This window comes from Neodiprion fabricii, chromosome 4, assembly GCF_021155785.1.
Source record: "Neodiprion fabricii isolate iyNeoFabr1 chromosome 4, iyNeoFabr1.1, whole genome shotgun sequence".
Classification (NCBI taxonomy): Eukaryota; Metazoa; Arthropoda; class Insecta; order Hymenoptera; family Diprionidae; genus Neodiprion; species Neodiprion fabricii.
This window is the reverse complement of record NC_060242.1, coordinates 8,688,010-8,702,431: the sequence shown is the minus strand read 5'-3', so window position 1 is coordinate 8,702,431 and position 14,422 is coordinate 8,688,010. Positions and strand designations below refer to the sequence as shown.

Genomic DNA, 14,422 nt, shown 5'->3' with positions numbered 1-14,422 from the left:
CCATATTAGATCCACCATTTTGAATTATTTGAATATCTCAAATCTGACTCCATTTTTGAAATCAACGACCTCGAGGACCCTTATTTACCCATTTTCAAGGAATTTGACTGCAAGGAAAAATGGGAATGGGTTAAGGACATCATTATACCGTTGCAAGGATGATTATGGGACAGGATTTCTTGTCATATATATTGATAGATAATCAATGATTCATTCAATACAGGTAGAATTAAAGGATGCAGAGTCATTGAAAAAAAAAAGAAATACAATATTTTTTTTATAATTTTTTGGAGGGGGCCGCTGTGTCGCAGAATTATTTATTTATTTTTTTTTGGAAATTATGGAAGTATAATGATAATTCCTCGAAGCAGCAGCTTTGGTGCAAAATTTTTTAAGAACATTAAAAATGTGGTATACCTCTTCTGATCAAAAATGCATGCATATAATCACTTCATACAAAAAAAGATTCAAATCACATATTACTGTCAAGCACATGTCTCTTAATTCACAATAAAAGTATCATTGAAACTTGACCTTTCGCTTTCACATCAATCTGGAATCACACTGCTGCCACACTGGGATCAAACTGACCCTAAACTTATCCAACTACATATGATAATCAAGGATAAATAAAAAACAAAACAATTCCTTACTTTTAGCTTAACTTTTTTAACCAAAAAAGCATTTCGCCTCGGAATCAACTTCTATGACCCATTTTTGAATAACTGGACCCCTATGAACTCGGAAAATGCACTAAAACAAAAATCCAAAGGGCTTTTCTTAGCCTTACTTTTCTTTGAGCGAAAAATCTCAAGTCTCTGAATCGTTTTGTATGATCTTTTCTGGACCAATTGGACTCCCAGGAACGCAGAAAAGCGATCAAAAAGAGCGTGGGTCTAACTGAAGCCAAATATCGTTTGGAAACAATGTAGTACAATTCTAGAACAATCTGGAACTTTACGTATCTTCGGAATTACCTCTTTCGGTGTAAGAATTTATATTACTTATACTTCGTTAACCATTTACATTACTGTCGCTTTTCCCACAGATTCATACAGATCGAAGTGCGTTCTTTGAAAATGCATTTTAGTTTTTTTCTTCATTGAAGCGTTGTCGTGTTACGTCCTTCAGACCTCGGATTCTTTTCCACACTCTTACAGCTGCCTTTTACCCTGCATCCTCTTCTTATCATCACCTCGCTGCCTCGGTTTCCATACCGCATCAGCAGAATGCTTCCACTACCGCTAAACTGCAGCCAATTCTTTGTATCCTTCGTCCCACATAAAAACTCTCTGAAAGTCATCTTTCATTCCACCGACATCTAAATTTACTTCTCTTCCCTTTTTCTTGCTTCACATTTTTTTTTTTAATTCTACTCTGAACATCATTTGCAATAAATCAATGATACACGCAATCATTCAACTCCTGAATACAAGTTCCTCTTACTTCTCATTATTTTTTGTACGTGTGTACTGAGATAAATTTTTAGTTCCTGTTACCGCTCAGTCCTTAACCATTTTCATTTTTTACCACAATCGAAAAATATATTTCTAGGTAGAAAATGAAAATTAGTTTTGTAGCTGTTACCAGAAAGTCTAGTATCTCCTACTATCCTTTCTCATTATCATCATTGTTACTATATGTTCTTGCAACTGTTGCAAAAATTTAACGCTTGTGCAAGAATAAATTGATGTTGAAGCATTATTTAACTAAAGAAGTAGAGTAAGCCGAACAAACTGATTTTGTGTTGCAATTACCAATAAAGGATCGACAATAGTGCAAAATGGTTACGTGTACCCTGTTTTTCGTAATTCAAAAAATATTCAAAGAGTTCTTTTAACGATACCTGTTTTACTGAATTTTTCTAGCTACTATAACAAATTAAATTTTTCTCAGTGTGCGTAGTCGACGGGTTAGGAACCCGAAACAGGCCGTAATAACATCACGCCTGGGTGTGGATGCGGTCATCGATAGTCGCTCGTCATGATCACAATCATCCACGCCGTAACATTAGCGTGGATATTGGAAATGTAAAACTGTCCGGCATAAACCTGCTCTCTCCTATAATTGGAATGACGTTTTACGATTCTGCCTAAAAATGCACCAATCTGCGAGTAGCTAATGTTATTAAAATCCGATCCATGCCAATCTGTGGAATGGTTTCATCATGATCGTTATCATCATCTTTGTTATTACGATTAACAATTGAAACGAACGCCTGATGTTCACAACGATCGACATTTGGAAAATTCGATCGATGGTGGTTGTTTACAAATTGGATACAAATATTTGTTATTTGAAGAAAAACCAACTCGCAACACAATTTAACGCTAAATTTTAAGACGAATCCTTAAACACGATTTATCTTAGATCAATGTTGAATTTTCCTTCTTTGAAAGTTTTTCGAATTTACCACTCATCTTGAGCGGTGATGAATTTCTGGAAAAAGTTTTGTCACTTACCTTTAATGTTTCGGACAGTGGACGGCGATGAACTGCTTAATAATTCCTCTGCTTTTAATACAACATCGTTAGAATAATAAGTGATATTTAAAAGGTTATTAATCGATTTGACTTGCAATTTGGATTGAACGCGATAATCAAAGTTTATTCAAACGAATGTTTTAAACGAAAAAAAGAAAATCGAATTTTATCAGAACGGGGTTATTTTTTATTTTATTTTTTACTACAAGAAACTATCGTTAAAAATAAATTCTAAGAATTGTTTCGTTTTTTTTTTTTTTTTTTTTAAACACAAAATCAAAATATACGTATATTCATGATGAAAAGATGTGTTTTCAAGTACCTGATTTTACAAAAAAGTTTCATAGATTTTAAAAATGTCCACCCTTTTGCCAATGATATTTCGCATCGCCACATTTTTATAAAATGGCGGAAAAATGTAGAAAAATTAGAGGCATCGTTTTTGATCAAAACATAATAAAACATACATTCACCATCGGAAGCCGAGGAGGTCAGGTCGATGACTCTTTGATTTTTTCGTGGAATGTCCCATATATATTTATGTATAATAATAAAAGATTCGTTGAATGATATCAAACCATAATATGAGGCAAATAATGCGAAATGAGTCTAATATTTTAGGGCACTGTGCATCGAGAATGCGACACAGTGGTACTGAACTATTTTAAACAAAGCCACTTGATTACTTCTCGCTCAGACAGTCTTACTAAACTAAAAGGGAAGTAATATTCCCTTGTTACTGAATTACCGGAATGACTGAGAGACGCGATATATATCTGCTCGATGTTGGAAACTTTGAACTGCCACCCCAACTTCGGAGCTTCCTAACCGGAACTTGTCTAATTCCGTGCAGCTGGAGAATGTCATAGAATTTTTCAGTTGTTATTATCATTCTTGCAGATTGGCAAGTACGGTCTGCAGGCTTGAAACATTTTTTCCAAATTAGTCGAAAATTATTCACACTAATTAACTGGCGCGCTTGACTGTCAAGTGGATTTTATAAAACAGTTTTATTGTTAGATGTTGGAATATTTGAACGTTGATTTTCAGAAGTGAAATTTTTTCTCGCATTTTGACGTGGGCTTGAGTGGAAAATTGTTCGCACATTAAACTTTGCCAGTCGAACAATTGTATTTTAATTTCTTTTCATTCCATCCTCTGACAGAAAAATCGAGACAATTGCAACTTCGTTCGAGAAAATGGATAAATAACATTGCTCTGAGATTTGTCGAACTAAATGTGATTTTTGGTAATATTACTTAAGTCATGTTTGGTTGGGCCTGTTAAAATTATTGGCTTTAGTAATTTCGCTCGAACCTAGAAAAAATTTACTCGTAGATCGCGAATAAAGTAACAATAATCAATTTGAAAATGTCATCCTTATTACGTTTTAGAAAATTGTCAAATCAGAGGATTCAGCTCGTTATTGGTGACAATTTCTAAAATACACACGAGACTTTGCTTTTGCTCAGCATGTTTTTCGATCCTTTTGCAATGTAATAAAAATATTTGAAGCAATGGTTTTTTGTATTCTCCACATCTGTGATGACGTTATTTTTTTCTTCGCTAGGATTTCGCATAATTTTCACAACGAATAAAGATAAATTTTAGAGTGACTGAAAACAACCGAATTGCAACGGGGAAAACGAAGTAGTATTGAGACTGCTTGATTCAAATAATTGATCTTTATTTTCTGTTTTTATCTTTTACACAATAATAGCAGGAGATAAATATTCTGTCTCAAATCTCTGGGAGTACTAAAATTTGCAAAAATGACAAGTTATAACTCGTCATGTGCCGAGAGTATAATTTTTCAATGAAGCAATGAAGAATCCAAATTTCACCACGGAAACACGTTTTTAAGAAATGAATGTGACAGTCCAGCTTTGTGCGACACCTCGGGAGGTGAAATTTTTACGGTATAACCGAATGGCCTGGATATTGCAGTTATATATATATCTATATATATACCCATCTAAAGTCTTATAAAACCGTCGAGGACTGTGAACTGCTGAGTGGAATATCGATAGACCCAGTGAAATAAGAATGAAGAAAATTCGAAGAGGAACAAGAATAATAATGAGAAGAAAAGCCCCTTAGCTTCGGGGGTTTTCTGGGGGAAGATTCTAGACTCATAGCCGGCACAGGTATTAAATGGTTATATCTAGGGCGAAAAAAAACCGCGGTCACTTCAGCCTCTTGTACTGAGCCAGAAATGCGGATGGGTATGTACTCGTATACGGGCAATTCCATGCCAAACTGGACGGATTTTCAAGTTTTTGTGATCTTGTATGTTTTACATTGATCGAAAATAACTTTATACGCAGAGCAAATGTAAAAATAACAAGTGTTTCCGAAGCGGGGTGGCAAATTTCGTAAAAAAATTTAAGTTACGTAAAATTTAAGAAATTCGCATTGTTAAATTAGCAATTAAAAACTTGAAATATTTTGTCACTATTTTCGGCATTTTTTCAAACGGTAAATGAATGTGCTATTGAAATATTCACTCGCTAGTCTGTAAGATGTATATTTTTGCGGAGTTGGAATGTCGATGCATCCAATTGTTTTGTTTATATCTCCTGATTGAAAAACAAAATAAAACTGAATTCATCGAGATGCCATCCTGAGAAAAATATATGTCTTGTAGTTTTGTGTTAGCGTTTTAGGAATTTTTCGTTCCAATTTCAGAAATATTGTACATTTTATGTAAAAATATGCCCAAGCAGTTTATACGTTTATAACGACTAAAATTTATCACTTTTTCAGTAACTTGCTTTCTTCTTAACGTAAGTCACGTTCGGTCACTACGATTAGCGGAACTGGAGATATTAATTGTTAGGTTAGTCGGCACGCCCACTTTTCAACAAAATAGAATATTCTGAAATTTCATCCCAGAAAAGATGAATATTTTAAACGATGAAACAATGAGTAAATTTTCTTCGTACGTATACTTTGCATAAAAAAAATTTCGCCCGGTTCGAAAATCACGAGGTCAATTCTTGCGCAATAATCAGTGGCGAAGATATTGAAAAGTAGGGATGCGCAATTATGGAGTGGAGGTGAGCAGATGCCGGGGAAAGAACAAAGGCCTCGAGGCGTGAAATATCTACTGAATTGAATTCGCAACGGAGTTGAGGGTGTGCCGAGTGGTAATTGTAAGGAAAAACGACAATGCTGCAGCTATTTTTACAATTCGAAATTTCACGGGCTCGTAAGGTTCAGCGTGTTCGTTTTACTTATTTTACGAGTGTCGTCTACCGGCACACTGAGAAAAATTTCATTTGTCATAGTAACTAAAAAAATTCAGTAAAACAGATGTCGTTTAAAAAAACTGTTCGAATATTGTTGGAATTACGAAAAACGATGTACGCGTAACTGTTTTGTGCTAATGTCGATCCTTTTTCGGTAATTGCGACGCAAAATCAGTTTGTTCGGTTTACTTTACTTTTTTAGTTAAATAAAGCTTTAACATCAATTTATTGTTGCACAAGCGTTAAATTTTGGCAACAGTTACAAGAAAATATAGTAACGGATATTAGACTTTCTCGTAACGGCTAGCAAACTAATTTTCATTTTCTACCTAGAAGTATATTTTTCGATTGTGGTAAAAAATGAAAATAGTTAAGGATCGAGGAGTGACCGGAACTAATAATTTCTCTCACAATCAGTGCACTAACTACGTGTTACAGACAAGTGTAAAGTCATAATTCGATTGTTCTTATAATTGCAAATCATTATACGAGTTAAATTCGACGACGTAAATTTATTTCAATACAGTACGGTAACAACATTATAAATTATTTGTTCAATTTTTATACATTAAATAATTTTATGTAAATATTTTTATTGTCGTATATTATATATTATACGATTATATGAACTGGTTGCGACAAGTATTCTTCTGTATTTATACAAAATGATCAGAGAAAAATCTTTAGTACGCATACCATCGATATCAACAGCGTAGAATCAAATTTTGGCATTGCGTTAGTATTTTTTTCCTTAAATTGATTACAAGATAGTCGAACATTGAGAATTTATCAAATTTATATTGCTCATTCCACTAATTATCGGCAAACGATCTGGATCAAAAATATGATATTTATGCAATTTTGATGTCTTGTAGCGTATGCGAAGATACGAAAATCCAGCAAGTTTCAAGCCCCTAGCTTTCCCGGTTCTGGAGAAACACGTTAATCAATTTTTTAATTTTCAACAGATTAATTTCCGCATTCGAATTTTAAGAAACTAAAAAAAAATGTTTCGCTGTCAGTAGGATCATAGAAAATACTATTCTGGACAAAATAAATTACCCTGGATTGAAATCGAACGAATCTAATCAATCTTCAAACATCTCAAAGCGATTTGAAATGATAAGTTTTGGTTGATAATTTAATTTTTCTTGTTGCATATTTAGGAAAATCTTCGTAGCTCAAGAGCATGCGAATTCTATGAATTTTCAATAAAATAATATCTCGCAATCTAACAAGCGAAAAATTATTTATTATTAACTGACCGGCCTCTTTAAGGTGGTGCAATGGAGTCCTGGTCGATTTCAACTGTGATATATATATTTCCAAATATCGGAGTCCACGTATCTCAAAAAAGGGCTTCACAGCCCCATTGTATATACAATTCTGAACAAAAACACTTGAGCACATTTTTATTTGAGTTAGAAATAAAGAAATGGGACGGATTCTACGAAATGAAAATATGTTGGAATGTTTTTGTTCAGAATATCGTAATAGAATGGGGTTGTTAAGCCCTTGTTCGCGTTTGAGATACGTGGACTTCGATATTTGGAGATGTGTAAACCAACTTAGAAATCGACTAAGGCATCCCTTTAAGGATACAGCAAATGTACGGTTAGGTCAGAGCTGTGAAGAAGGAAATCTCATGTAACGATGGTTGGAAAGTGCAACTGAAGTTCGTATAATTCAACTTAGTTGAAGCGATATTCCCCAAGGGCAGAAAAAATGTGAAAAACCATAAATTTCAGCTTCAATAGCCGAATTATTTATGACTTTGAATAGATTTCAGTAACAAATGAATTCCCTGCATATCAAAAAAATCACATCTTCTACATGGCTTCACAGTTGATTAAAAAAACATAACGAGTCAAGTATAGTAAACCAATGACTTTGTAAAAAGCATTCCACCGTTATCCAAAAATCCACTTTCCTAGATCTGTAAAGAATTTATTTACGAACAAATCGAGCCAAAGTTCATTGAAAACCCGCGATTTGATAATGAGATCGATAATTGTGCTACTGTTCCTGAAATTTAAAGTTTTTCAGTCATTTTCTTGTGTCAAAGCAATATTGTTTCAGTTAAATTGAACTCGTTTAATTTCAGTTGCGCTTTCAAACCTTCGTTACAAGCATCGTATTTTTGTTCGTACGTTTGCTTCGCTACGAGGCGAGGAGTGCTTTAGAATTTCACGCCACTGGCTGATATCTAAAACCAGCAAGAACGATCAGAGTGCCGACCCACGCAGTGGTCGAATTCACCGAGCACTTGAATCTTCCAGAATATAGAACCGAATCCCGCCGCGTGTCACGTTCCCAACCTCAGGAGAGCACTTTGGGGATTCTTCGATCGCGTGCAGTCCTGCTGGGAGTTTACGTGCTGGATAGCGGATTCTGAATCCTCGGATTCGCCACTTTCAAGATCATCGTGCTTCACTCTGCTCTTGCCATTACTTTTTATCTCATACACGTTTCTCGGAGGAGTCGGAGAAATTCAAGCCTCGCATACGATCAACGGACTATCTACTTTGGTTCGTGTAGGTTCTCTGATTCGCATTTGCTTGTGCCGTAATTACAATAATCTGTTGTAACCTGAATGAAAAATAGTTAGACTAAGGTCCGGTGGAGAAGTTAGACAGACACGTGTATGAAACGCCTCTTTAAATAACAAACCCAATCGTCGTCAGTTCGTAATGAAACGCTCAATGTAAAGAAATGTAAAAGTCTATCATTCGTTAATAACAAACATTATTCGTTTTACTCGCGATTTAATAAGCAATCGTTTGGAAAGTTTTTTTGCGATTAGTTTCAAATCTCTTGCGCACATTGGATTTCTTTATTTCATTTTGAATTAAAAATTTGAACTGATACCGAGGGTGATCGAAAATGGTACAAGTGTTTTGTTTTTCATTACATAAAAGAGATATTCCATCTGGGATACTGAAAATTGTCGTCGGAGACGTGTCGTTGAATCAAATCAAGTAGATGGTTTAAGTGTAATCATCTTTTTTTTTGTCTTATTGTGAGTATATTGTATCTTCTTGCACGTGAAACGTCTGGCGGAGAAGTAATTTGTATAGTTTTTAATTTCTGAAATAGTGAATTTGAAAGTCTATTATTATGCTGAAGTATCGTGTGAAATATAACGCGCAAAAGTGTCAATATCGCAAAACCGAATCCAAATCCTGTAATCGAACAGAAAATAATTTACATAGATAAATAAACGCATTCCCCAAAGAAGTGACTAAACAACAATACCTGAGTAATGGTGAAATTTTCAGAGAAAAGTGACGAAATTTCTACAAGGTGAAATGAAAATAATGTGGAAAAAATATGTCGTAGTAACGCAGTTTTCCAGCGTTTTTCACGACGAAAATAAAAATCCCTCGGAAAATTGTCACGAGAGATTACGTAGAGAAAATATTCACTGGTATAAGCCCAAAATTTTTCTGACGAAACCTTTTCTACAAGATTTCAGTTTTTCTATTTCCCAGCTCGAAACATGCGAAGGTTCGCTTGAAACCTCGTTCCTCTTTTAATTCGAGGAAACAAGCGAAACGAATTAACATACATTACCGATTGCGTAATTGTAGCTGTAGGTATACTTACATCGATTACGTGCTGCTTCGACGTTTTCTCTCCGCTGCTTGAGTGTATGATAGTTAATTTTTCGAGGTTCGAATACGAAAAACTCGTAACGCGCGTAGGCGACTGTGGTTATTATAAAAAATTTCTTTTATTAGAGAGTAACCTAGTATTAGTTACATACCATGTATAATTCAATATGTAATAGAGCTGCGGCGACACATTATTCGTTTTATACAATATACATATAGCCGTACGGACGCAACGAGATGCATTATTATATACACATTATAATACATACCCGACGCGATATATGAAAAATATTTTTATGCAATCATTTGTGGTTCATACGCTTTTTTCGCTCATTATTGCGCCGATTGATCCAACTCAAATTTTCAATTGTGATCAGATAGTACCTACAGGTATACGTACGACATTTTGTAATAATATTATGCATACGCTATTTGTATGGTTAATAACAATCTACCAGTATTCTCTACGAGACGCAGCACCTCGTCATTTAAGTCGCGCTTATAGAAATTGCGATTAATTGTTCCAGTTTATAAATATATTACACATGCACAATATATACTGTGTATACGGAGTGAATTTCTAACGACTGCATAGTCCGTCGTCTGCTGAAATTTAATGCGCGCGCGCAACGATTCGAGAGCGTTTGTTTGCCAGGGAAACTAACCCTTATTAGACGATAGTTCGCCGCGATGTACGTTACCTTAAAAATTTCATGAGTTTGAGGTTAGTGACATTACTATAATCATCCATGTTCAGGAAGAATCGTTACTTCGACCCTTAGGATTTTTTGAAATTCAGCTAGTAAATCATAACAAAGAGAACATGTTCATACTTTGAAAAGCTAACTCCTTGAAAGTCGCTCTAGAATTGTAAAAATGTTCACCCCTTCAAGCATATATTTTTTCTTATATGCGATTCACTTGAAATTTTGTTTACACGGGCTTTTGGGTTCGTTGATCACGAATCTTGTTTCGATATTCGAAAATTCAAAATGACGGATCCAATATGGCGGACAAAAAAAAAAAAACAAGAAAAGTGTTGAACATATCGTGTAAAATATTTTGGTGTTTGTGTAAAAATTGGTACGAATTTCGACCATTTGTTTACATGTGCTATTTTTACAATAAATAAACAAATAAATTTTATGTTTTGTTTTTAGACTTGGAAATATTTCGGGGGCCATGTGGACCAAAAAACTCGGCAGTTGTTATCAAAAAAGTAGTTTAACAAATAGAAAGCTGCAAAAAAAAAAAAAAAAGCAGGTGAGACGCCGAGCGTCCTAGCGTGAATTAAAACATTATTATATATTACATAAATTTTGACAATTGAGTCATGGGCAGAATTGCCACCGAAAACTGGCAGAATTTTGGAGGTTACATTACGGCAGTTGGTCGGCCTGGCAAACAGGTGCTCTCGGATTGTAGCATATGCGCATTGAATTTCAATAGATGACGGACCATGCGGTCATTGGAAATTCACTCTGTACATGCACTTAGATGCAACACGGCGAAGAAGACATAGTCGGACGTTTAATTTACATAACAAAAAAAAAAGACCAATTTCATCAAAGTTGAATGCACTTTACGAAATATTCGGTTGTTTAAGATTCTGATTCCATATAATGGCCCGTTGAAACTGTAAAATGCAATGCAGCTTTGTCAAAATTCAATATAACAAGGTATACCTATATGATAATCGAGTACCGGGTGCAGTTTAAATGGGCATTAAAGAGGCAGTTGATTTACTTAAACGTACGTCAAAGCTCGCCTTTAATATTTGCTACCATCAAAACACCTTGCGCCTCGAGAACCATTTATTTTAATCTCACCGTCTTAAAATTACGATAAATTAAAGCTCGTACAAAATTGTTAGTTTTTCCCTATTTTTATTTTATTTTATTTTTTTTTTTTATTTTCACTTTTGTTTTTAGACTCTCTTCTTTACAAAATGCGTCACTTCCCCCCCATCTTATTGCTAATTTGTTCAACTATTTTAATCAGGTTTTATAGCTGGTGTACGGAGATTTCTGGTAGAAGGTCCTATTGTGTATACGTATAGGTATGTTTTATACATGCGTGCTCATCGCGTTACGCTTGTATAGGCCCTGGAGCAGTCTTTTGATTTATCTAATGAACCAATAATCTTGGAGCTAGTCGCAGGCAAGAGAATTAACACTTATCAATTTTCGTTTACTTCTTCCATTTAAGCGTGCACGTTTTATAACCCTTTCATATGCAACTATTAATACAATGTTTTTGCAAGAAAACAATTTACCAAAAACTTATCTACCAATTTTTTTTTTATTGGGAAATACTTTGTCTATTTGTGGCAGCTGGAATCTTTTGATAAAGAAAAAATGATGTCGGAAAGTAAAATTCGAATTTTCAGCGAATCTCTTTCCGTTTACGTTGAAGTTTAGGCAGGAATAAAAATTCGAACGGCAGTACAGGTAAAAAGCCGAAACTGACTTCTGACAACTAGCCCCACTCTCTTCTAATCGTCGAATAAACTGACTTTTCTCCTATTCCTTCTATTTTCGACTTAGGATAACAATTCGTTGGACAGAAGCTTAGTGTTTTGGGTTTCATATGAGCGTACGTGACTGTGTACCTGATACATACCTACGTAGATGTAATTATTTACATCACTTTGCCTATATTAATTATTGTTAAAATTGGTTATCAATGTCTCGTTGGCGATCGATTTTGGTCAGTCACTTTTATATAAACTTTAATTGTTTTCAAGGTTATAGAATCGACAATGACATTCACTTTTAAAACAATCATAATTATTATCATTTCCTGCAACTTGGAACGTCGAGGCGATCGATAAATCATTCGTCACACACTCTCAATATCGAGTTACTATTTTTCTTCGGAGTTTGAGCAGGATGCCCTTCACTGGTTCAGTTTTGTTTCAACCGTGAGAAGAGCTGTCCCTTCCATTTCCATCCCGAGATTATGTCGTCCAATCGTTTTTGGCGAACGCCTAAACGTTCAGAGAAGTGTTACCAACGTTGGTGATGAAGCTTGGATGCTGCTGCTGTGAATCCTGGTTCGTAACTCTGGCCCCGTGTCCGGCTTCTCCACTTTGGATGCTGAAGTGCCGGTAGGAGATGCACTCCGACGGAATGGCCTGCTGGTCTCGCTTCACAGCTTCCCTCTGTTTCTTCACTTTGAGATAACCGAGCACGGAAACCAGGACTATGAACACGATAAAGCCCATGCAGCACCCGACTATCAGACCTAATCTTCGGGTTAGTATGCTCGTCACTCCTTCGACTTCCCCGACGGAGCCGATACTGGTGATTTCCGTTTCCACGGCCTCCAGGGTCTTCACTTCCGTGCATCGACTCGTCCGAGAGTCGATCATTTCCGGCAGCATCATCATCTCGAAAATATCACCGTGCGACGCGTTGAACTGACCAATCATGTTTCTCTGCTCTTCAAGGTCACCCCAGTTACCCAGGCCGAATACGCAGATCCGGTAACGCGTGTTTGAGAACAATTTTGGAAGTTTCACCGAACGGGCGCTTGGCTCCAACACCTTTCCTCGCACCTGAAACAAACGGGGGATCATTTTGTTTCGAATTTGCGTTGGTTTTCGAGAAACCGTTCGTCGTGAGTTCAGGAGACGCACCTAAAAAGACGAAATAATTTGAAAAATTTTGAAACTCTTGTTATATTCATGAATAAGCCAGAAGAAAATACAATGCTACGGAATATTTTCGTCTGTAGGAATATAATTTATTGAAATTATTGTACTGTATTACGATCAGATATAACTATGAAAGATTAGGTGCCGAGATTATATATATTTTTCGTAACATTTGAGATTATTCTAGGAATATAAATACGTTTTTTCCTGACAAAAATTTTATTTCAAATAGCCTATAAAATTAGAAATGAGGACGAAAACTAGACGCATTTTTTTCAACTACTTCAACTGTACTTTTCTCGATCAGATAGTATACAGAGACAATCTTGAAAAAAAATTTTTTTTTCAGAATGGTGTCCAAACTGTTAACAAAACCCATCCACGATGAAAAGTCTGATGAGTTTTTTACCGTATTGGCTACGCGCGTATTTCCCTGATTCACTTTACAAACAAGATTTTTGTTATGAACTTTTTAAATCTATGTCGACTGGAATGGACAACGGTGTTGAAAGAGTTAATAGCATCGCTCCTTTAAAATACTCGAGAAGAAGTCGTGTTGACTTTCAGCTACAAATTATCTGTATCGAAAATATTTGCTTATGAATATTCAATTTCATTAAAAAAATTAAATAATACCAAAAACTGCTCATAATTTATGGGTAAGGAGACTCATTTTCCTGAATGCATCAGTAAAATGAGATAAAAATTTTAATCATGGAATACCTGTCAGTATGTGAGTTTAAACTGAACCGGGTTCTTCAACGAAAAAACGTCACCTTTACAGTTTATCGAGTTTGGTGAATCACAAAGAGAAAAGAATGTCAACAAAAAAGTAGGCAACCGTTTTTTGGACCCACGAAGAAAAAATAATTTCAGCAAAAATTTCTTACTCCAAATTCGTTGGGAGAATGTTCATTTTTCTTGAATTAAGACATACATCAGTGAAAACACATATTTACTAACCTCATCGACGTTGTCCATCGCGTGATACGCCACTTGGTATCCTTGAAGCCTTGAATGGTTTCTGCTCTGCCAAGAAACTAGAACCGAAAACGGTTGAATGTCCTGGATAGCGAGCTTAGGGATGAGCGGAGCCGAACAAAAGGCGTGGGGGTCGAGGTCCAGGAATACCTGGCCCCGAAGTTCGGGAGGTTTTTCGCATCTCAGCAATCCACTTTCCATCTCATTGACTCCCATTCCACCTCTATTTCGGCCAACGCCACCCACAAGCTTTTGATGGTCCCTCAGCCATTCCCAAAGTTCTTGAGATTCGCATCCGCAGTTGAGGGGATTTTCTGCAAAATGGATTTGTTTTTAACCGTATTGGCAACGCGTATTTCCCCGATTCATTTAACAAACAGAATTTTTTCGACCACGATGGTAGCTGTGCTTCTATTCATTGTCTACTCACTCGAT

At 35.7% G+C, this 14,422-nt stretch overlaps 1 protein-coding gene across 6 annotated transcripts in view; it reads right to left on the bottom strand.

The window, feature by feature from the left end:
- Nucleotides 1-10,437: 10,437 nt before the first annotated feature.
- Nucleotides 10,438-14,422, bottom strand: part of LOC124179789 (protein artichoke-like) — a 263,799-nt gene continuing 259,814 nt past the window's right edge. For all 6 annotated transcript variants that reach the window (XM_046564532.1, XM_046564533.1, XM_046564531.1 and 3 more), the window contains 2 exons: nt 13,970-14,301; nt 10,438-12,907 (listed from right to left, as the gene is read on the bottom strand). In XM_046564532.1, the coding sequence (XP_046420488.1) occupies nt 12,338-12,907; nt 13,970-14,301 (902 nt within the window). In that variant the 3' untranslated portion in view covers nt 10,438-12,337. The remainder of the gene's footprint in view (nt 12,908-13,969; nt 14,302-14,422) is intronic.